The sequence below is a fragment of the Lasioglossum baleicum genome, chromosome 14 (genome assembly GCF_051020765.1).
Source record: "Lasioglossum baleicum chromosome 14, iyLasBale1, whole genome shotgun sequence".
Lineage (NCBI taxonomy): Eukaryota > Metazoa > Arthropoda > Insecta > Hymenoptera > Halictidae > Lasioglossum > Lasioglossum baleicum.
Window position 1 is genome coordinate 8,090,043 of NC_134942.1, and position 21,390 is coordinate 8,111,432.

Sequence of the window (21,390 nt, forward strand, 5' to 3'; positions counted from 1 at the left end):
TGTGAACCATATTTTTCAAGCTTCGCGCTATTTCCTTTAGTACATTTGCTTATCAACCGGGGCGGTGGTATCCAAAGTCCTTTTCAAATCGTTTCAACCGCTATACGGCTCATGGGAATCAGTGTTACTGCTAACCGGAAATCGCGTTCTCCTCTACCTTTTCTGTTTGGTACATGCAACGTGTGCATACACTGGTTCAGCGCTGATCAGTTTTATTGTGAAAAAAATTGATTATCTCGACCAGGAAGAAGTTTAAACAATGGTAAGTTCTTGTATCGAAGCCGCTGATACTTTTAAGAAACTTTTTAACAACAGTTTGTCCGTAATCGCATGTTTACTTGCAAATAACTCTTGGTGTGTTAGGTTAATTTGCGCACGCGGCTTCTGATTTGTGTCTTAAACAATGAGTCATACAAGTAATTCCTATTTTATCCATCGATTTCGTGTAAAATTGATCAAAAATCCATGATTTGTTATAACTAGACGTAAAATAAAAATTGTCTGCATTGATTGTGGGAAGCAGGAATAAAATAAAAATTGATTTCATCCCTTAATGACTTTGTTACATTAAAAACATCATTACGATATTCTTAAATTTTTCTAATTCTTTACTGTTTTATATTTCACTCAACCAATTTCTTCGTAATAACATTAGCGCCAGTAAAAATTGCCATACCATTATTCAAAACAGTTTTAATATTATTAAATTCGTCTGTATTCTGTAAGTTGTAAAAAGCTCAATCGTTGTACGAGCAAACAGGTTCAATTCGATGTACACAATGTAATAATAAATATATAAAAATGATCTGGGTTGAAAGAAATGTCTGAATTTTGGCATAAAAATATTTGTGTACAATAATGACCATAATGTTACAGGCAAGTACAAAAACCGACAACCCCGAGAAGCCAGGACAGGAGGTAACGCCTATTCACAGAATCAGAATAACTCTTACCTCAAGGAATGTCCGCTCTCTTGAAAAAGGTAAATTATCTCACCGAGAATTACTACAATATTGTTTCATATCATCATTCTGAAACTTACTGTAATAACGCATCATTTTAGTTTGCTCTGAGCTGATCAACGGAGCAAACAAACAGAAACTGAAAGTCAAGGGGCCAGTCCGCATGCCCACAAAAATCCTAAGGATAACCACACGTAAAACACCTTGTGGAGAAGGTTCCAAGACTTGGGATCGTTTCCAGATGCGTATTCACAAGAGAGTCATCGACTTGTACTCGCCATCAGAAATTGTGAAACAAATCACAAGCATTTCCATTGAACCTGGTGTAGAAGTGGAAGTCACGATCGCTAATGAATAAGGCATTTGCAAAAATGATGTATAAAGTTTTAATAAAAACTTGAAAACACTGAAACATCTGTGAAATTTATGTATATTGTATATTGATTACATTGTAGTTTACCTTACGAATACCCAAAATTTGGAGATTACATATCAAAAGAGTATCTTTGTATAAAAAATGTGTTAATAATTTAAATGGTATTTAGAAATATAGAAAATTATTTATAAATCATAATACATTGGGTTTTCAACTTTTATTTGATATTTTCTGTGTCCAGCAAGACGCATACTTCGAAAAGCATGACTCTAACTTCGAAATAATGATCACTTAATGAAAAGTTTGACAGAAATTATTCTACAAGCTCATTCTTCCTCTTGATTATCGTTCTCAGGTTTTTTATCATCTTCTGCATCTTCTCCGCCGCTAAAACCGTCCATTCCTTCCACTTCCTCCTCGTCATCGTCATCGTCACCAGCAACTTCTGCATTTTCAAGTTCAGCTCGCTCCATTTGCCTAGCCAGCTCTGCTTCATCCGTTGCAGTAACAACTTTTGGCTATTTATAAACATATTTTTCTTTTATAAATACATTCATACTGTACTCGTTTGTTAATAATAAGTCTAGACAATGAAACTTACAGCCATTTGAATATTAAATACACCCCCAAGCGATGTTATTTCAGTTTCTATAGCGGTAATAGCATCGTTTAATGCTTTCAAACCATCCTGCTTTTCTGGCGTGGACGTTGTCATAACTAAAACATCGTGAATACAGATTTTAATATCAAAATTATTTACCGAAAGCATACATAAAAGAAGGAATGGTATACCATATAACGGTGGTGCGATTAAATTAATTTTTATCGGTAGTTCATCCGTAGAAAGCGCTAAGCCAGCTTTTAATGCAGTCTTAACTGCATCGATTCCTTCGTAACCGTAACAAGCTACTTCTACATCCGCTCGGATTTTAACTGCTTGAGAAGTCAGTTTTCGTTTAATATTATTTAACAACACTTCTTTTGTATGTTTGTCAAGACCACATTCTGCTAAAATAGATGGGTCCCTAAAGCAATAACGTTTCAATGATCATTATTGTACATATACTCCTACTAGCATTTCTCATTTTCTGTAACTTACAGAACCGATTGTTTGAAAAAATCATAAGCAGACGCCTTCTGTTTCCTATATTTTTCTTCAAAATGCCAGGCTGTTTTCTGATATAATTCTTCCAGCTGGTCATCGCTGTCGTAATGTAATAATTCCGCAACGTGTCTTAAAATTGAATTGACAGCTTTAGCTTTTGCATACCTCTCTGTACATTTCTCCACGTCTTCAGCGGATACACGACGTTTGCTAAGATCAATGTAACCTAGATTTAATCAATTACATTGTTTAGTATAATACCGTTTTGAGAAATATATCTTATAATTAGATTGTGGATCTTTATGCAAAATAAAAATTGTCTACATTGATTGCAAGAAGTAGAAACTATATTGAATATTATATCTTCCCATAATGATTTTAATAGAGGAGAAATCATATATTAACATCTTCAATGTTTACAATTTTTCAACAGTTTTGAATTTTATCTTCTCAATTTTGCTATAAACGCATAACGATCCGCAGTCTACTTATAATAGAAATTTGATCGTTTTACCTTTCTCTTTGTCAACTCGAATAACAACAACCGGCTCGGTTTTTCCTACCCTAATGAGTTTGTTAATAGACCTGATACGTCTTCTGGACAACTCGGATAATAGAATCATACCTTCGATGTTATTATATTCCAGTAAATGCACATATGCTCCCATCTCGGCTATGCTACGTACATTTACCATTACTACATCCTCCACTTCGGGATATCGTTTTTTGTAAAACCGACACGACAACACCATTTTTATTTCTGAAAAATACAATTCAACTGTTACTGATCACACACTTCTTTCTATATTTGCAAAAATATTTGCTGCTTAAAGAAACGATTAATATTTCAAACACAGGAATAGTGTATAGGTTAACTTCACCAATCTAAATACTAAATTATATGATAATACTATTTCCATGATTACCAATATCAGTGTATCTGTACAAAGAACGATCAACTCTTTACATACACTACGAAAAATATTTAAAACTGTACAAATCTGTTGAAATATGTCAATAATCCATGTGCAATCTTGACTTCAATTTCAGTCAAGTTATTAAGAGGGTTACACGGCAGTGGTCAACGCGTATACCCCAGTATACCCGCTGAACTGTTGCATACATACATTATATCTATATATATATATATGTATATAATGCGACATCTGTCGTGATAAGTATCTTCAAATGAATGTCGAGAAATGAAAAATAGTCATTACTTCCGCTGTAAATATATTTTAATGTTTATAATGTAGAGTGTATTTTAATTTTTTAATTCAGTGGTTTAAAAATCATTCAGTGTTGCGTGGTTGTTTTCAACTTCAAATCAACCCTGAAAAATCTGTGCTAAACGCCACTCTCAGCGAGACCTATCGCCATTGGCCAAAGAAAAATCCGTTTGCTGTAGCCGCGCTCTGATTTGCGTGCTGGATCGCTTCATGAAGATGATAAAGGGGTTACGTGACTCCCTGATCGTGAGACAGAAAATTTCTTGCATGGTAGTAGGTTTTTCCTTCTATATACCTCGTTTATATATGACTGAATATACACAACAATACACAATTTGTATGGTGCACAGTATGGTGTGTGTGGTTTGAATGGTGCTTATGCCTGCTTATACCTAATACCTCGTATGTGATTCAGTAATCATTGCTTTTCTTTATATCAGCCAGAGAGATATCCTCTCTGTATCACCTTTAAATATTACCGCGCTTTCCAATGTTGCGAATCTTTCGCATTCAAACCGTGATTCAAACTCCACTCCTCCACTCAAACTCTTCTTCCTCTGTCATCGAGAATGCGAATGCAAGAGACGGAGATACCAATCCACAAAAGTGGCAACACTGTCCGCAGATAGGTTCAAAATTTCGGGGTCACGCGCGAACACCGAAGGTTCCGACGGGAGTTTCGTCACATTAGATGACTGTGTCTGTGATTGTGCTATGTTATGTATGTGGTGAATTTTTTCCAATACAACCATCACCAATGACAATCGTTTTCGTGGATAATGTTCGATTACCAAGAACGACATGTTTCGAGCAGGTTAGAAAATGATTGTAATCCTCGACAAGTTATGTGTATGTGAAATTTCAAACGAATGTGAGAAACCAAAGTGTACGCGCGATTTCGCGTTCTACTATTAATAAAAATTGACAGGGCAGAACAACAAAAACCCAAATGCCTCTAATATCGAGGAACTGTCCTCACATCGCCAATCGCGGTGATCTCGCATTTATCGAGACGATTGTCTCTCAGAAAGAAGGATTTATAAAATGCAGCGAGTGTAACACGGATGGGCCTAATTTGTGGTTATGCTTGTTTCCTGACTGCCGTTGGGTAGGCTGTGCTGAAACACATTTGGACCACAGTACCGTACACAACCAAAAATATCCTACTCACTGCGCTCATATAAACCTTTCTACAAACCGTATTTGGTGTTACGCTTGTAAGAAGGAAGTTATAACAACCCCGTGTGGCTGTGCCCCTACACAGGTAGATATTAAAACGCAGAGCAATAAGTTTTCTGGTGACGGTCCTGGTAACGTCGATTGCAAATCCGAAGATCTTAGCAGACCCATCTTGGACAAGTAAGTATGATTTTCTCTTATTGTTTCCTTCATTCATCGAAACACAAACTAATCTCTTTATTCTGTGAACGATAGATTTTATGGCGAACTCATGAACAGAGTCAGCCACGAGAAAGATGGCATATTTCACGAAAAGTCTGGCGACTCTTCCGATAGCACAGATTCGGACGAAAGCAAAGATTTCTCTGGGAAACCAAGAGGACTCGTCGGCCTTCAAAACATTGGCAACACATGCTACATGAATGCTGCGCTACAAGCTTTATCGAATGTGTCTCCTTTGACGCAATTCTTTTTGGATTGTGGGCACATGGTTAGCTATATGTCCAAAGATAGAAAGCCTGGTTTAAGTTTAAGCTATCTGAACCTCATTCGAGACATGTGGAATAGGAAAACTAGAGGGTACGTTGTACCACATGGAATATTGTCCGGCATTCGAACAGTTGTCCCAATGTTTAGAGGATACCATCAGCACGACACTCAAGAATTTCTGAGATGTTTTATGGATCAGTTGCATGAAGAGTTGAAGGAACAGATAGAGGATGATCGTGACAATGTATTAAGATTAAAGGGACTGGGAGAACAATCGTCGGACGAAGATGAAACTGAGATCGATGGGACTGGTTCTAGCCAATCCGATGCTGAATATGAAACATGCGATTCTGGAGTGAGCGAACAGAGTTCGCTTAGCGATGAGGGTGAACGAGGTACAAAGAGAAGGTATTCTCGAGTGTCTCAGTCGGAAAAATTGAGAAGTAAATTTACGAACAGAAGTATCAAGAAGTCGACGGTGGATCAACCGTTCGCTCCTCCTCAGAGGTCAACGCAAAACTCTCCTGTTAAGTACAGAACGAAGAAGCAAATGAAAACACGGAGTATCATTAGTGAGATATTCGATGGTAAACTGTTAAGTAGTGTACAATGTTTAACATGCGACAGGATCTCGACAAGAGTAGAAACTTTCCAAGATTTATCGCTGCCCATTCCAAGTCGAGATCACATCGATATGTTGCACCAAGGGTCTCTCACTCCGCAAAAAGCAGGACCATGCTCAGACGTTGTATACGTAACTAATCAATCTGGATGGTTGTCCTGGTTCTTGCAATGGATGCGCTCTTGGTTCTGGGGTCCAGTCGTCAGTCTTCACGACTGTCTCTCTGCATTTTTTAGCGCGGATGAACTGAAAGGCGATAACATGTACAGTTGTGAGAAATGTAACAAGCTACGGAACGGAATTAAATTCTCGAAAGTCTTAGAGCTGCCGGAGATACTATGCATCCATCTGAAACGATTTCGTCACGAACTACTGTTCAGTTCGAAGATCGCAAATTATGTTTCATTCCCGTTGGAAGGATTAGATATGCGACCATACTTGCACAAAGAATGTGTCTCTAAAGTAACTATGTACGATTTAATATCAGTTATATGCCATCATGGAACTGCTGGTGGTGGCCACTATACGTGTTACGCGTTGAATCCTATCGTTAACAAATGGTTCGAGTTTGACGATCAATGCGTTACCGAAGTCTCTCCCGAAACCGTAAAGCATTGCGAGGCTTATGTGTTGTTTTACAAAAAGTGGTCACCAGAGATGTTGCAATTACGTGATAAAACTATGGAGTTGATGGAAATATCATCTCGATCCGATTTAAATTTCTTTGTATCTCGACAATGGATAAATCGTTTCAACACGTTCTCGGAACCAGGACCCATAGACAACTCTGACTTTCTTTGTCCGCACGGCGGTGTTAATCCTGTTAGAGCACAATTTGTAGATAAGCTTAGTATGCCCATTCCGCAAGCTGTTTGGGAATATTTATATAATACGTAAGTGAACGTTTGATACGTTTAACTATTTTACTAAGATTCGTAGTTATTCTATTCTTATTTATGTTATAGATTTGGAGGTGGTCCCGCATGTACGCATTTATATGAATGTCCAATCTGCGAAGAGAAATATGAATCATTGCAGAAACGAAGAATTTACGAGATGGAAGTATTTCAACGACTAAATCACAACATTGACAATCCTACTGCTATTTATGGATTAGCTATGGCATGGTTGAGGCAATGGCAAAGTTTTGCACGGGGTAAAGAAACACAGCCACCTGGACCTATCGATAACAATTCTATTATAGTTAACAAAAATGGTCAGAATGTCCTTAAAGTGGGTAAGTCTCTAACTAAAATAATATTAAATTTTTAGGACAAGAATTAGAATTAGAATTTGTTGGACAATGTAACATGTATGTGTAAATAGATTTTACCATAGAAATTATTTACAGGTTCGGATTATGGACAAATTCCAGAAGAACTTTGGCAATTTTTCTTGTCGACATACGACGGAGGTCCCGAATTAATGCTGCATTCGTGTCAAAGACCTGTTTCTGCTCAATCTACTATTTCATCACATTCCACTTCAAATTCGAACTTAGATCAGAATTTTAAATCCAGTCGTACAGAGGTGAAAACCAATAAACTGTGCATGACTAGGAGTTCCGAAACAATATCGCAGCAAGACAGTGCTATCGAAAGTTTAACTTCGGATAGTGAGTCTCATCAAACACAAAGGGATGTTAGTGAGTAAAATTATTTACTTCGACGTCCCCTAAAGCTGTATACACAAATTAACATTTCTACGTGAACATTAAGGTTAAAGTTATATTTAAAAAGAAAAGAAGGAAAAAGAAATTTTCAATTGTCATGTTTTAGCTGTGTTTACAGATCGTCACTAAATTTGTAAAGCAAAACTCTTTCGATTAAGTCACTTGCACTCTACCGTTATCGTACAATGTTTTGGAGCATTGTACGAAAATATTTTAAATAATTCCTGTGCGTCTTGTAAACGTTCATTTGGTGTGTTTCTTGTTTGTCACTATGTGCAGTTTAACAGTACATTTGTGGGTATTATGTGTATTTCGTGGGCAATTAGTTAGTACAAAATTTGTTATAAATAATTGTATTATTTAAAGACAAAATATTTAATTGTATTGTTAGGCCGGAATCGGTTTTATATATATATATATATATCGTCAGATCTCTGACTTTGCTATGAAATTTCATATTATTCCTCTTTGTATATTTATTACAATGTTTGTGTGTCATTCCTGCATATACAAAAATGTAAAACTGTCTGTCCGAAATTACATATTTTCCGATTTTAAGTGTGTTTATTTGAAACAGAAGCATATATATGTAAATATATATGTATATATATATACATATACGTATAAGTGGAAGACTGAAAAGTAAATCGACTTAATTTAGTGAAAAGATTTTTAGTTCGTGCTGGTAAAACATACTGTGTATGATTGAAACTGCAACACAACACTATAGATCGATATAGTCGTACATGTAAGCTTTGCAATTTAGGAATCTCTGATAGAAAATTCAAAACGTGTATTTACTGTAACCGTAATATTGTAATTAACTTATGGATGCATCAATATGTACATCTTCGAGATAAAAAAGTTAGGGAAAGAGAAAGAAAAGCATTTTTCGTTGTGATCTGACGGCCTTGTATTGCTATCAGAATTATTCAAATTTAACTGTTAATATTTATTTTATATACTAACAAATCCAATCGGATTCTATGCGTAAAAATGCTCGCTTGGATGTCATTATAATTTCTATAAAAAGAAACGAAAACGCAGGGACACAAACGATTGTAAAGTTAATATCGATTATCAATGAACACTGTGAAAAGTACCGTACCTAAGATAAATAATAAACAACGGTCTTTTTATTTATTCAAATCTACACTGGTCTTTATTTATACCTTCAAATATTGTACCAACACGAAGGATGAAAAGTATTGTATTATAAGTTCAATTAGAATATATATAAACGATGCTCACGTTACTTTTTTTAATCTTGTTCTTTTGCATTCGTGCATTCTTTCCTGCTAAATGTATTAATCAAAAAGTAATTTATAAGTTCTTAATTAAGCGTCTATTTTTATAGGTCAAGACACTGAAACTGCGCCACTTGAAACAATTCATAATATGTACATATGATGGAAAGCTATATAAATTATTGTAATTATTAATGACTGTTTTCTGATTTCGTATAACCCATCGATTTGTATAGTTTATTAAAATGCATTTCTTAAATTATCGTTATAGGCTCAGATGAAAAAGTTGAAGAAATATCATTTCTTAAATTTCGTATGATTCCTACCAATTGCAATCTAAACAAATTTTTGTTTACTCATTCTCCAGCAAACTAGTCGGTCTAACATCTGAAAAAAATTCGCGATTTTTAAGAGTTCTTTGCACCCCCGATTGGTATCGAGGGTACCAGACTTACTATATTAACTATAAATTAAACTGCGGATCTTTATGCAAAATAAAAAGTTTCTACATCAATTGCAAAAAACAAGGGCCACCTAGAAAATTTTTTCTTCTAATTATCTTATACAGTTGAAACTAATCCATCGATGTCCTTAAATCTTGTTAATATGTTCACTGCTTCAAATTGTAGTCCACTATAAAAATGTAATCCTTTAAATACCTCAAAACAAGAAATATACTTTCTTCTTCTTTCCTGCCTCTTCTAAAAAAATGACGAGCGACGAAAAGAAGTTCTAATCACTGTGCCCGTAAAAACAAATCGTAGTGGAAGCGGTTAATTTCGAATACCACATCATCCAGGACTGGCTCTATCAGCGAGTATGTTCAACATTTTAGCACCCCCGATTGTCATCAGGGGTACCAGACCCTTGAAGTACAGTACTGATATGAGGAGAGATGTCTCGTGGGCGGCATCGATTGAGGCTTGCGCGTTCCAGGGATGCTGGCCATATTCCTCTGATCTCCCAACCCCTGTAACACACGCCAACCCCCTTTAGTCTATGTCGCGATTAAGTGCTCGCGATTAGGGACTCGAGGATCGTGGTAGACCGTAGACGACCATGCGGTGTCGTAGCCCACGTAGTTAGACGACTCTCGACCCTTTATTTTCAACTATTTCCGTTTTCCGGGCCTGCTGCGACCCCTTTTTAGTTTAGCCGCCGATCTGCCAAAGAGAAAAACGCGAACGGGACACCATCAAGAGCTGCAAGAGCTTCCGCCCCGACATCGTGGCCTTCAGGAACCATAACCGTTGCGAACTGGGAAGACGAATTTTCAATTCGTCGTGTATCTGGTAAGTGGAACCAATAGAGAAGTCGACCTAGACCCGATTCGAATCCCAAAAGTGTCGAGTCTCCTAAACAGCAAACTTCAATTTTGCGATCAACCAAGAACTTGTCCAATTTTCGATCAATCAAGAAACAAGAGAAATTTCATCGAACGTTTCCCAGAGCTTCTAGCGAGATTTTTAAAATATAGATCAATGTGTGTTAAATGCTGCACCCTAGATAGAATCGTTCACCTTGAACGGCAGAGTGTTTCCGCGATAGTGATTTGCCTTTGGAAAATATTCGGGAACGAAGTGCTCTGCGCTTGCTCGTTGTTATGTTGACGTACCAATTAAAACACTCTCGTTCTCTTTCCTATCTCCGTTTCGCTGTTCGTCGCAAGGGATGCACGGCTTTCAAATTAATTGCCGTCGGGTATGTCGGTCACCGAGCACGATTTGCATTCAGCTAGATTCGCATTGACTTCTCGCGTGCGCTCGATCATTTTATTCTAGATTCTTATCGGTAGATTTCAAAGACTCCTGTGATGAAACGCGATGTAAGAACGAACATCGTGGACGATCGTCGATAATGGCTCGACGAATTACATTGTTACGAATCCGCAACAGTCGATATTTGATGAACGTATCGCGACACCCTTCGTCGGAGCATGGTTTGTTCGAAAGGATGCAAATGATCATGCTCTTTTCATTTTTTCTCCCAGCAAGAATTTCGTAGTTGAACATATTCTCGTCAGTAAATTTCAAAGAATAAATAATGGAACGAAACATAAGAAGAAACACCGTGCACGATTATCGATAAAGGCTCGACGGATGCCATCGTCTAGTGTTACGCATCCGCAACAGTTGATATTTGATAAACGTATCGCGATAATCATTGTCGTAACACGTCATGTATGAAAGGATGCAAATAATCATGTTCTTTTCATATTTTTTTTCTCCCAGCAAGAATTTCGTACTTGAACATATTGTATATTCTTATTCGCGACATGATGCTTTGAAATTTCCAGTCTGGTAGAAATGGAAAAATTTTTGCCTTTTCTTCGCAGAGCAACGAAATAAAAAATGGCCAATTTCCGTGGATTCTACATACCATCCATTGGAGCAACCATCAATGTCGCCTGGGAAACGTTAAAGTCGAAATGGCCAGAGAACAGCCCCTGCATGGAACTGATCCGTGGCCCTGGTCAACAAGCTCCGGGACAAGACGGCCAAGGACAGTTCAAATCATTCGAGGATGGTGGCGATAATACGGAGATGATGACTATGAACGGAGATCAGGTTTATCGGGACCAGAACAACGCGGCCGTGGCTGAGGACTCCTTCAGCTATCAACGAAACGGGTAAATTGACAGATTCGTACGACTAGAGATCAGTTCTTTTCATATTCAAGTTTGGAAACATTGTTCCATATATATAACATACTTTTCCCAAAAAGTTGGAAAACAATTGTTGAGACGTAACGTAATGACACCAAGTCCCAAAGATTTCGACCACCCGACTAGAAGATGGGAATAAACCTGTGGTCAAAGAATTTAAGTTTCACCATTAATTGAGCTTCGTAGTATAGAATTGACGTGTGTACCAGAAAAAAAATTCTTTTCCGCTCCATCCTGGCGTGACAGTATTGTAAGCTGACAAAAGATGTTCGATTTTACAGAGACAAAGTTAGGACTGGAAGTGTTAGTAGCGGCGAGTTCAGCGAATACGACGAGGGTGGCGGTGAATTCGGTGGATCAGGCGTGAAGATTAACGAGTGGCAGGCTGCTTGGAATGTCACAAATGCCATACAGGTATTTCCATTGAATTCTTTCATTCAATTCAGCTCCGTCCAATTTAAACGAACTTCTTCCTAGATTAACGCGTATTCATTTTTCAAATGTTTCGTTTAATCTCGCTGTAGCCTTCAATGGAGCTGTACCGTTTAAATCATTTTAAGAAAGAACATTTGTTCATCGACAATTCGCGAAGTGATAAAAATTCGTTGTCTACGAAGAGTCTATATAATTGTTGCAGGGTATGTTCATCGTGTCGCTGCCATTCGCCGTATTGCGCGGCGGTTATTGGGCGATCGCGGCAATGGTCGGTATCGCCCACATCTGCTGTTACACCGGCAAGATCCTGGTCGAATGTTTATACGAGCTGGACACAGTGACGGGTCAGCGTGTACGTGTCCGGGACTCGTACGTGGCGATCGCGAAGGAATGCTTCGGTCCAACGTGGGGTGCTAGAGTGGTAAACATAGCACAGATCATCGAGTTGCTGATGACATGCATCCTGTACGTGGTTGTCTGCGGCGATCTGATGATAGGCACGTTTCCCGAAGGAGCGATCGACACTCGCAGCTGGATGATGCTGATCGGTATTTTCCTTCTACCACTCGGGTTCCTGAAGTCGTTGCAGCACGTCTCTGTCCTCAGTTTCTGGTGCACGATGTCGCATTTGTTCATAAACGCGATTATCGTTGGGTACTGCATCCTGGAGATCGGCGATTGGGGTTGGTCGAAGGTGAAATGGACCATCGACTTCGAGAACTTCCCGATTTCCTTGGGCGTGATAGTCTTCAGCTACACGTCGCAGATCTTCCTGCCGACTTTGGAAGGGAACCTGATCGATCGGTCGAAATTCGACTGGATGCTGAACTGGAGCCACATAGCTGCCGCCGCGTTCAAGTCTCTGTTCGGCTGGATCTGTTTCCTGACATTCCAGAACGACACGCAGCAGGTCATCACCAATAATCTACATTCGGCCGGGTTCAAAGGCCTGGTGAACTTCTGTCTGGTCGTAAAGGCAGTGTTGTCTTATCCTCTGCCGTATTACGCTGCCTGCGAGCTTCTCGAGAGGGCGTTCTTCAGGGGAAAATCAAAGACAATATTCCCAACGATATGGACCGTCGACCGGGAGCTGAAAGTCTGGGGCCTGGCGTGGCGCGTTGGCGTCATCGTCTTCACCATCCTCATGGCGATCTTCATCCCTCATTTCAGCATTCTGATGGGATTCATCGGATCGTTCACCGGAACGATGCTCTCGTTCATCTGGCCCTGTTATTTCCATCTCAAATTGAAGAGGAACTCCATGGAATGGAGCGAGGTCGCGTACGACTGCTTCGTCATCTTCCTCGGAGTCCTCTTCGGCGTGATCGGCGTGTACGACTCGGGCTCGGCACTGATCAACGCCTTCGAGATCGGCCTACCCTTCTGAACGATTCGTTATCGTGGTTCAGCTTCGTCGACTTTCGTCTCCCTTTTGCAGGAACACATTTTTTTTCGGTTTTGTTCGAGCTAGATCGAAAACACCGCGTGGACAATGCAGCTTGCGTCGGTCGATGCATATCTTATCGGTAGACTGCGGAATTTTATGCGCCGATTACAAGAATGGCCAGCGGTAGACTCAACATTCGTTCCCACCTATTCGAATGATTGAGAGAAGAAAGAAACTCCTGAATGACTTCTTTGCATAGAGATCCGCAGTCTACTTATCGAAACACAGTCTTCCAATCTGGCCGATAGCAGCTTGCGTCGGTCGATGCCTATCTTGTCGATAGACTGCGGGATTTTATGCGCCGATTACAAGAATGGGCAGCAGTTTCACCTATTCGAATCTTTAAGAGAAGAAAGAAACTCCCGAATGACTTCTTCGCATAAAGATCCGCAGTCTACTGATCGAAACATAGTCTTCCAAAATTGCACGGTACAAAGAAGAGTCGTGTCTAACAAATCATTCCTTGAACGCAGCCCGACGGCTTCTCAGTTGTTTCTATCACTTTCTAACCGATATGCAGCTTGCGTCGGTCGATGCATATCTTATCGATGGACTGCGGAATTTTATGCGCCGATTACATACCGGAATGGGCAGCCGCTTGTCGAAACAGTAGATATAATTAACATTCATTCCGACCTATTCGAATCTTTCAAAGAAGAAAGAAACTCCTGAACGACTTCTTTGCATAAAGATCCGCAGTCTACTTATATCGAAAAACACAGTCTTCCAAAATTGCACGGTACAAAGAAGAGTCGTGTCTAACAGGTCATTCCTTGAACGCAGCCCGACGGCTTCTCTATTGTTTCTATCACTTTGAGATTTTCACTTTTTAGCCATTGCACGTACAAAATTGCGAGCGTTGTCGCTTGAGGGGATACTGCACGTTTCTAAACTTCTCGCGTGAAGCTCGCCGTCGTGTTTCGTCGATCGCTTTCTTCGAAAAATTCACGAGAATTGTCGTGATCGAAGAATTTAAATTGACAAGCAACAAGGAACTCGTTGAAATTAGATATTGAATTACCGCGGACGACTGCACACAAGTATATTTTCGTTAACACGATGTTTAACAATTTACGTTGCGATGAAGTTGCGATCGAATGAGAGAAGATCGGAATATTTTTCTCGTGGACAGGATTCGACGAAACACGCGCCGCTTTCGGAAAATTTAGAAACGTCGTGTACAAAAAAAAAACGAAACATGGCCTCCCGATTTGTTTAAGTAGTCACTCGAGGATTCGTTTGATCGAGAGCTGTACAAATGTTCAGGTGTTTTGAGATTGTATATTTATATTCCAACCAGAACTCACACATATCTAGCAAATGAATCTATTTAAGTGGAGAAAGAGTGAGAACGAGCGAAAGAGAGAAAGAGAGCGAGAAAGAAAGAAAGAAAGAATGAAAGAGAAAGTGAGAGTGAGAGAGAGAGAGAGAGACCGATCGTAGAACAACAATCTATCCGCGAGAATCTTCGGCTTCGGAATTGTCTTGCGTCTTCGTTTTTTCGAAAGTTTTGACAATGATCGTCGACATCAGGGGCTTCCTTAGGCAAAAACCATCTAGACTAGCGCGCAATTTACGTGACAATATCTTTGCCTAGCTATGTAAGTATAATCGATGTCTTCCACGTGTGGCAAGTTCGGCAAGTGAACAAAACTAAGAAACAAACACGGTGAAAATTATTATTATTATGTACGTACAAGTTGACTACTGTTACGCGAGTTTCGGGATTTTATAATCGCAAAACTGCGGGTATCTTGTGATTTCTGTTTGCGCGTTCACGGCGACGCGGGGAGGCGTTCTCTCTTCTTCTTCTTCTACTATTTCCGGATGATAGCCCGCAGATGATCAGCGATGCTTGTCAACCGTGCTCGATAATCTGCAATTATTATTGCAGGCGAACTTCCAAAATTTAAACTTTCCAACATTCTTTAAAACACAGAATAGCTTATTATTATTCCGTACGAAGTTTAACAAAGATTAACCCTTTGCACTCGAGTGGTGATTCCGAGGCGTCACTAAGAATTACTGTACCACTATTTAAAATATTGTTTACATTATTAGATATGTTGATACCTAATCAATTACTAAACGTTTAAGTATTGTATGAGGTATTATATATTTAAGAAATCATAGAGAATGGAAGGAATGTTTAATTTTCGAAGTAGCTCCGAGTGCAAAGGATTAACTAGAAATGAGAATGAGAGAACCATTGTTGGCTAAACAAATGATCAGATATTTTTGAACAGTTTTCGTCATTGTTCTGCCAATAGAATAACGATAATTCTACGCACACGTAATTATTGCAGCGTCGAATCGTTCCCTAACAAATGATAAATGTCGTCGAGTTGAGTCAGAAATGAATTTCGCTGGCGGGAATTGAACGATAACAAAAAATGATATAGATTTAATGGTAACTGCTAAATTTACTAATAGCGAAAGATATACATATAGTAGATAAAATATTAAGTGTTATTTGTGTTCGGAAATGGCGTCAGTTGTTTGCGACTCAACTGAATGAACATATTACAAATATTTTGGCAAGCGAACTTCATCATCTGTGGGCTGATACAGCTGCCGATCAGGGTGGATCTTATTCACTCTTGGCGAGAAACGTCTCTTCGTCGTTGCAGGGAAATGGAAATTTGTATAAGCGCTGTTCGCGAGTTTGTGTCGAGGAAAACGGAGTGTCAGCTGCGCGCGAGTCTTTCCAAAAATGTTGAAAGTAAAAGGGGAAGGATTCTCTTTGTTTCATCGCGGAAAGAACGAATTTGAGAAAGGGAACAAGTGTTGTTTAGGAGAATCTTATCCGATAATTTACAGTTTATTCATCCCGCTATCGTCCAAAAACGAAAATTAATTTACGATAGGCAATCTAATCTAATTGACATACGAATCATTTTCGTATTTTCGAGATTTTTATTTTTGTAAAAATGATATTTTTAATATGGGCAACGTGTACAGGGTGATATGGTACTAATCGTTCTCAGGATTTTTGGCACGACTTCCGCGTGTTCCCTCGATCGAAGAACAAAATCGTGGTGGCGGCAGATTCATTCGACTCTGATTGCGAGCAGCGCAAATGTAACACGTTATGTACGGATGAGTACAATTAGTTAATATAATCGAACGTCTTCCGAGGCCTACATAGGCCGTATAGATCACACATTAGCATAAGCAATATGAATGTAGCCAATGCAGTAGTTCGGTGAAGGTTACGGGATGCTCTTTTTCCAGGTTTTATTATGCTAATGCTGTAGTTAATCAGCTGGTCGAACATTATTTCAATTTGTGATAAAGAGATTAAAGTAGATAACCTATAAATATATATACATATAAAGTAGATGAAGTCAGAAAAAAAACGAAAAAGAAGAGCAGGCGACCGTAGAAACAGAGATTATTTGCATTGATTGGCTTTTGCGTTAGCTTTCGGGAAATTGAACGCGAACGTAGACCATTAGAAATATCCTACAAAATGACGAATACGTAAAGATGTGATTGCTATTATCTTTTAATAATAACGGAGTAAAGAACATCTCGTAGCCGCAGAAATGTGTTACTTAAAGGAGATACGATAATAATATTTATGAAACGAGTCTTCCAAATGATGTCTTCCAGAATGATAATAATAATTACTGTACTACGATCTATTGATCGAAGGAAATCTTTGTCAATGATATTAAACGTTATAATTGAGAGTTATAGGAGTTAAGCGTTAATTGTTAAGCCAATGATCAAATCTAACGTATAAGTAAAGAGAAAAGAGAAAAGTCATCGCTATAATCGTCATTCAACTATGGTTTGATCATTTCTCACGGGAACTTCTTGACCTCTTCGGATGAATATATAGGAGGTCAACGAAGGAGTCATATTGCCTTGTCATTATTGAGAGATCAGTGTCACAAACGTCAAGTCTTTTCTTTCGATCGTGGAACACGAAGTTTTATTGTAATTGTCGACCAAAGAAATAGATAACAGATAATATTAGCAAATTAATCGTACACGTGTAATAGTAACCGGAGAAAACTAAATCCGATTCTATTTGTTCGTGCCGGTCTAAAATTTCAAGCTTCGGTCGTCGATACGTGGAACGGCTACGCTATCCTATGTTATACTGATTAAATAGGTGCTATCTTTCTGTTATGGCTGATATATTTCGCATACATATTTACACGTGAAGTACAAACATCCGTCAGGAAATTCTAGAATGCTGATATGATTTATAGGATGTCCGTTCGTTTATAGAAATTCAAACTTGAAAAGAATTCCTTCAAAACCAACAAAAACGCATTATTAATGGAAACTGTTGTCGTTCACGGACTAGCGCTAGATCCTATATTATTTGCAAATAAAACATAATTTCTAAGAACGATTCTTTTCCCTTCCATCTCTAGCAGGATTTCGTATAATCAGCAGAATTTCTTATCAAAATGTTTTCCGTTGCATTTTTATCAATCGATCAGATAGTGATCCCGAAAAATTTGTTTTTCACATCCGCGAAAGAATTTCAAAGACTTATACGTCTTTAATCACAAAGTGCCAGCTAGAACAAAAGAGACATTATTGTTACATCCACGAGCATTGAAAACTTTACTGCAGAGGAATGGAACATTAGATTAACGTTTAAATGACAGGTTTTCTGAATGAGATTGCTACGATTAGCACGAGTTGCATAATTCCCGGCAAATAGTGGAACAGTATAAGAAACGACTATGACAACATTATAGGATCAAAGATTCGCGCAGAGTACGTTTATTTTTGCGTAGTCTTTAAATGTTTCGAACGATCTACAAATAATTAAATACATTTCTGTTCGTACCGTCGACGACTTTCGTTTTACAAAGGTGTTCTCGCATAAAATTGTACATTCGCGCCAATTTTCTCATTGTTCACGAGCACATATCTGTATCACATCCAGCAGAGATGATCCAACGATTTTTCTTTTCCAAAACTGATCGCTTAGATCGAATCTCGCTTTCACGGAACCGCGATGCTTTCCCGCGGCGTTTTGTGGACAACCTCATTACTGTTGTAGTTAAATATAAAACGTATAAGCGTTATAAAACGATGTAAAATGGGCTTCCATATATACATATATATACAATATATGTATATATATAAATATATAAATTATGAAAGACGAAAATACATTAACAAAATTTTATATGAGTTCTATTTACTTGCACCCCCTCTCTCCCGCGTCACGATAAACATTTTAGTTATTATAATTAATTACAATACATTAAATTGTATTAGACTTCCGAAAATGGGGCCTCGTTTTTATTCCCGAGTCTCGGGGAAGTCCCTTTCTTAGACCACATATACCTAACAGACACCATATAACCTACACCTATTATACACTTACATATGCATATGTATTGTATATTTATATGTCCCTCTAGAATATTCTAGATCTTGCCCGAGTCGGGGAACTCCCTCTAGATCTCACTCGAGTATCGGGGAAGTCCCTCTCTTATTGTTAGGCCACATATACTTATACCTATATCTATTATACATATGTATATATACTTATATCCATATACATACATACATACATATGTGTTGACCGTGATCTAAGCTCGTCAGTGCCGTAACTAGGGCGTGGCGAAAGAGGCGCCCGCCACGGGCGCAACTGGGTTTGGGGCGCAAAACAACGAATACCGACCCGGTTGAGGGTCGCTTGGACTTTGCAAAAAAATTACGAACTCTCAGTACAAAACATGTATCCAAATCTAGACATAGAATTAAGGATTTTCATAACAATGCCCGTGACAACGCAGCTTCCCGCAAACGTTCGTTTAGCAAATTAAAAATTGTAAAATCGTACCTTCGTTCTTCTATTAGACAAGAGCGATTAATAAACATGTCTATAATATCAATTGAAGATGTTGCCAAAATCATTAAATTATGACGATATAATAGATGTGTTTGCAAATGAGAAAACGAGAAAAATTACTTTATAAAATATGCTGATGTTGTGCCTCGGACGGGTACTGAGAACCTTTCCTCTATATGTGCGTCTTGCTGACGAAGAATTATTAACAACCTTTCGAAGGTTGTTGCCTTGACGAAATGCTTATTTGCAACTGTTTTAGGTTTTTATTATATTATTTTAACATATATACCTATGTTTTTATTTCTTTTATTTTGTCGTCATTAAATATGAAAAAAATTTGTTCTTATTTAGATTATAGATTATTTATTCATACAAATACCTTGACAAATACATTATTGTGTATACAGGCAATTCATTTTGATGAGGTTGATAGTATTTAATATATTGCATTTAGTAAAATTTAACTTGTTACATTAAAATTTTTACGGCACTCTGAAGCTCCTTCTATGTATATTGATCTCGCCCGAGTCGGGGAACTCCTTCTTGATCTCGCCGGAGTCGGGGAACTCCCTCTAGATTTTTCCCCTTCCAGTTTGTTCTTCGACGGTCCTATAAAAGGCGAGTGCTGGGCTTTTGAGCGTTAGAAGCACCCTGGCAAACTGTAAATCGTTTTATACACTTGTCACAACTTTAAATCGAAAACCTAAAGGTAAGTGAGGTGGACTTTGCTTTTTTATTGTGATTCCCATTATATTTTTTTTTCATTATTGGTTACTCTATATGATTTCTCGCTGATATATGTAATTCTCGTGATTCATAATCATATTCCGTGTCTTTGTGACGTAATCATATTCGAGCGATTAACTCTGACGATTTTCACATTCAACAATATTAAATATAATGTTAGAGAACCTTCTTCTCAGCATCACTGATATACTCATTGTTCGTCATCATTTGTTTTAAAAAGTTCACACGGTGTATAGATCGTTCGACGATTGTCATGTTATATCTGTAGAAACAATTGACGAGCGGTCGCTCCACTCAGACGCATATTTACGCCTCGGACGTGCATGTATAGGCAAAATTCAATGTATAGTGGTAGCTGCAGTTTTTCGCGAATATTTCAAAAGTTAGCGGTGGTTACATGTATAGGAAGAAGTTGTTCAAACTCTTCACCTTGACGGCATTAGCCCTTTGCACATACCATTATTCAAAACAGTTTTAATGTTATTAAAGTCTGTATTCTATAAATTGTAAAAAGCTCAACTGTTATATATGAGCATCACACACTATCACGCCGTATATCGAGCCTCCTTACATTATTATTATTATTATTTGTTTCTAGATGGATAACAGGACAAACCAATGCAACCCTAATCATACAAGAACTGGACCTGGACATCAAGGCGGTTACCAAGGGTATGGGGACAAAGCAGACCGGGACAATCATTCGAACCAGTTGAATCCCAACAACGATCGATTTCAACCGAGGAAATAAGTAACATGTCTGCAATGTTTTTGGGTGATTACACCGACAAAATGTATGATTATTATGACTTAATACATTTCATGTGAACAAAAGGAAATATCTATATATTTTGTATTATACTCCTCCACATATGTATCCCAGAATTCCCTTGTCATGGAAACATATTTATACTTTATACGATAAGCTGTTTTTTACTTACAATCATCGTTAAATGTTCATCACTGTTGTAGTTAAATATAAAACGAATAAGCGTTATAAAAAGATGTAAAATGGGCTTCCATATATAATACATATGTATACAGCGTGTTCGGTAACTGGTGGTACAAGCGAAAAGGATTCTACATGAAAAAATAAGTCGACAATATAGAACAAAATTTTTTCATGTGAGGCTTTGTTTTCGAGAAAATCGACTTCGAATTTTCGCCGGGTACGTGCTGTAGTATATGCAGAAAGTAGAATTGGTTGATCATGGTCAGACGCGTCAGACGATTCCTATGCAATAGCACGTGTATTCACTGCATTTTCAAACTCGATTTTCCCGGAAACGAGTTGCCAAACGAAAAAATGTTCCTTTTTTCCGACCTATTTTTTCATGTAGTATCACCCCCTTTTCGCTTGTACCACCAGTTACCGAACAGCC

At 38.2% G+C, this 21,390-nt stretch overlaps 5 protein-coding genes across 5 annotated transcripts in view; 3 read left to right on the forward strand and 2 right to left on the reverse strand.

Annotated features, from left to right (window-relative positions):
• The first annotated feature begins 104 nt into the window (after positions 1 to 104).
• Rps20 (ribosomal protein S20) lies at positions 105 to 1,374 on the forward strand. The gene is made up of 3 exons (XM_076438095.1): positions 105 to 262; positions 877 to 982; positions 1,064 to 1,374. Exons 1-3 carry the CDS (start codon positions 260 to 262, stop codon positions 1,318 to 1,320), a joined length of 366 nt encoding a protein of 121 aa, XP_076294210.1. The 5' UTR covers positions 105 to 259; the 3' UTR covers positions 1,321 to 1,374.
• A 162-nt stretch (positions 1,375 to 1,536) lies between these two features.
• Positions 1,537 to 3,510, reverse strand: Eif2alpha (eukaryotic translation initiation factor 2 subunit alpha). The gene is made up of 6 exons (XM_076438094.1): positions 3,370 to 3,510; positions 2,958 to 3,203; positions 2,438 to 2,669; positions 2,131 to 2,363; positions 1,940 to 2,055; positions 1,537 to 1,856 (listed from the first exon to the last, which is right to left on the reverse strand). The coding sequence occupies exons 2-6, from the start codon at positions 3,193 to 3,195 to the stop codon at positions 1,665 to 1,667; spliced, it is 1,011 nt and encodes a 336-aa protein (XP_076294209.1). The 5' UTR covers positions 3,196 to 3,203; positions 3,370 to 3,510; the 3' UTR covers positions 1,537 to 1,664.
• Positions 3,370 to 21,390, reverse strand: part of Edem1 (ER degradation-enhancing alpha-mannosidase-like protein 2) — a 29,202-nt gene continuing 11,181 nt past the window's right edge. Inside the window, exon 4 of the transcript XR_013010425.1 lies at positions 3,370 to 9,851. The gene's annotated coding sequence lies outside the window, so the exon portion shown is untranslated. The remainder of the gene's footprint in view (positions 9,852 to 21,390) is intronic.
• On the forward strand, positions 4,588 to 7,615 carry Usp20-33 (Ubiquitin specific protease 20/33). The gene is made up of 4 exons (XM_076438092.1): positions 4,588 to 5,031; positions 5,107 to 6,855; positions 6,928 to 7,199; positions 7,314 to 7,615. Exons 1-4 carry the CDS (start codon positions 4,622 to 4,624, stop codon positions 7,613 to 7,615), a joined length of 2,733 nt encoding a protein of 910 aa, XP_076294207.1. The 5' UTR covers positions 4,588 to 4,621.
• Positions 9,814 to 15,566, forward strand: Vgat (vesicular GABA transporter). Its single transcript, XM_076438093.1, has 4 exons — positions 9,814 to 10,173; positions 11,217 to 11,510; positions 11,828 to 11,960; positions 12,184 to 15,566. The coding sequence occupies exons 2-4, from the start codon at positions 11,233 to 11,235 to the stop codon at positions 13,366 to 13,368; spliced, it is 1,596 nt and encodes a 531-aa protein (XP_076294208.1). The 5' UTR covers positions 9,814 to 10,173; positions 11,217 to 11,232; the 3' UTR covers positions 13,369 to 15,566.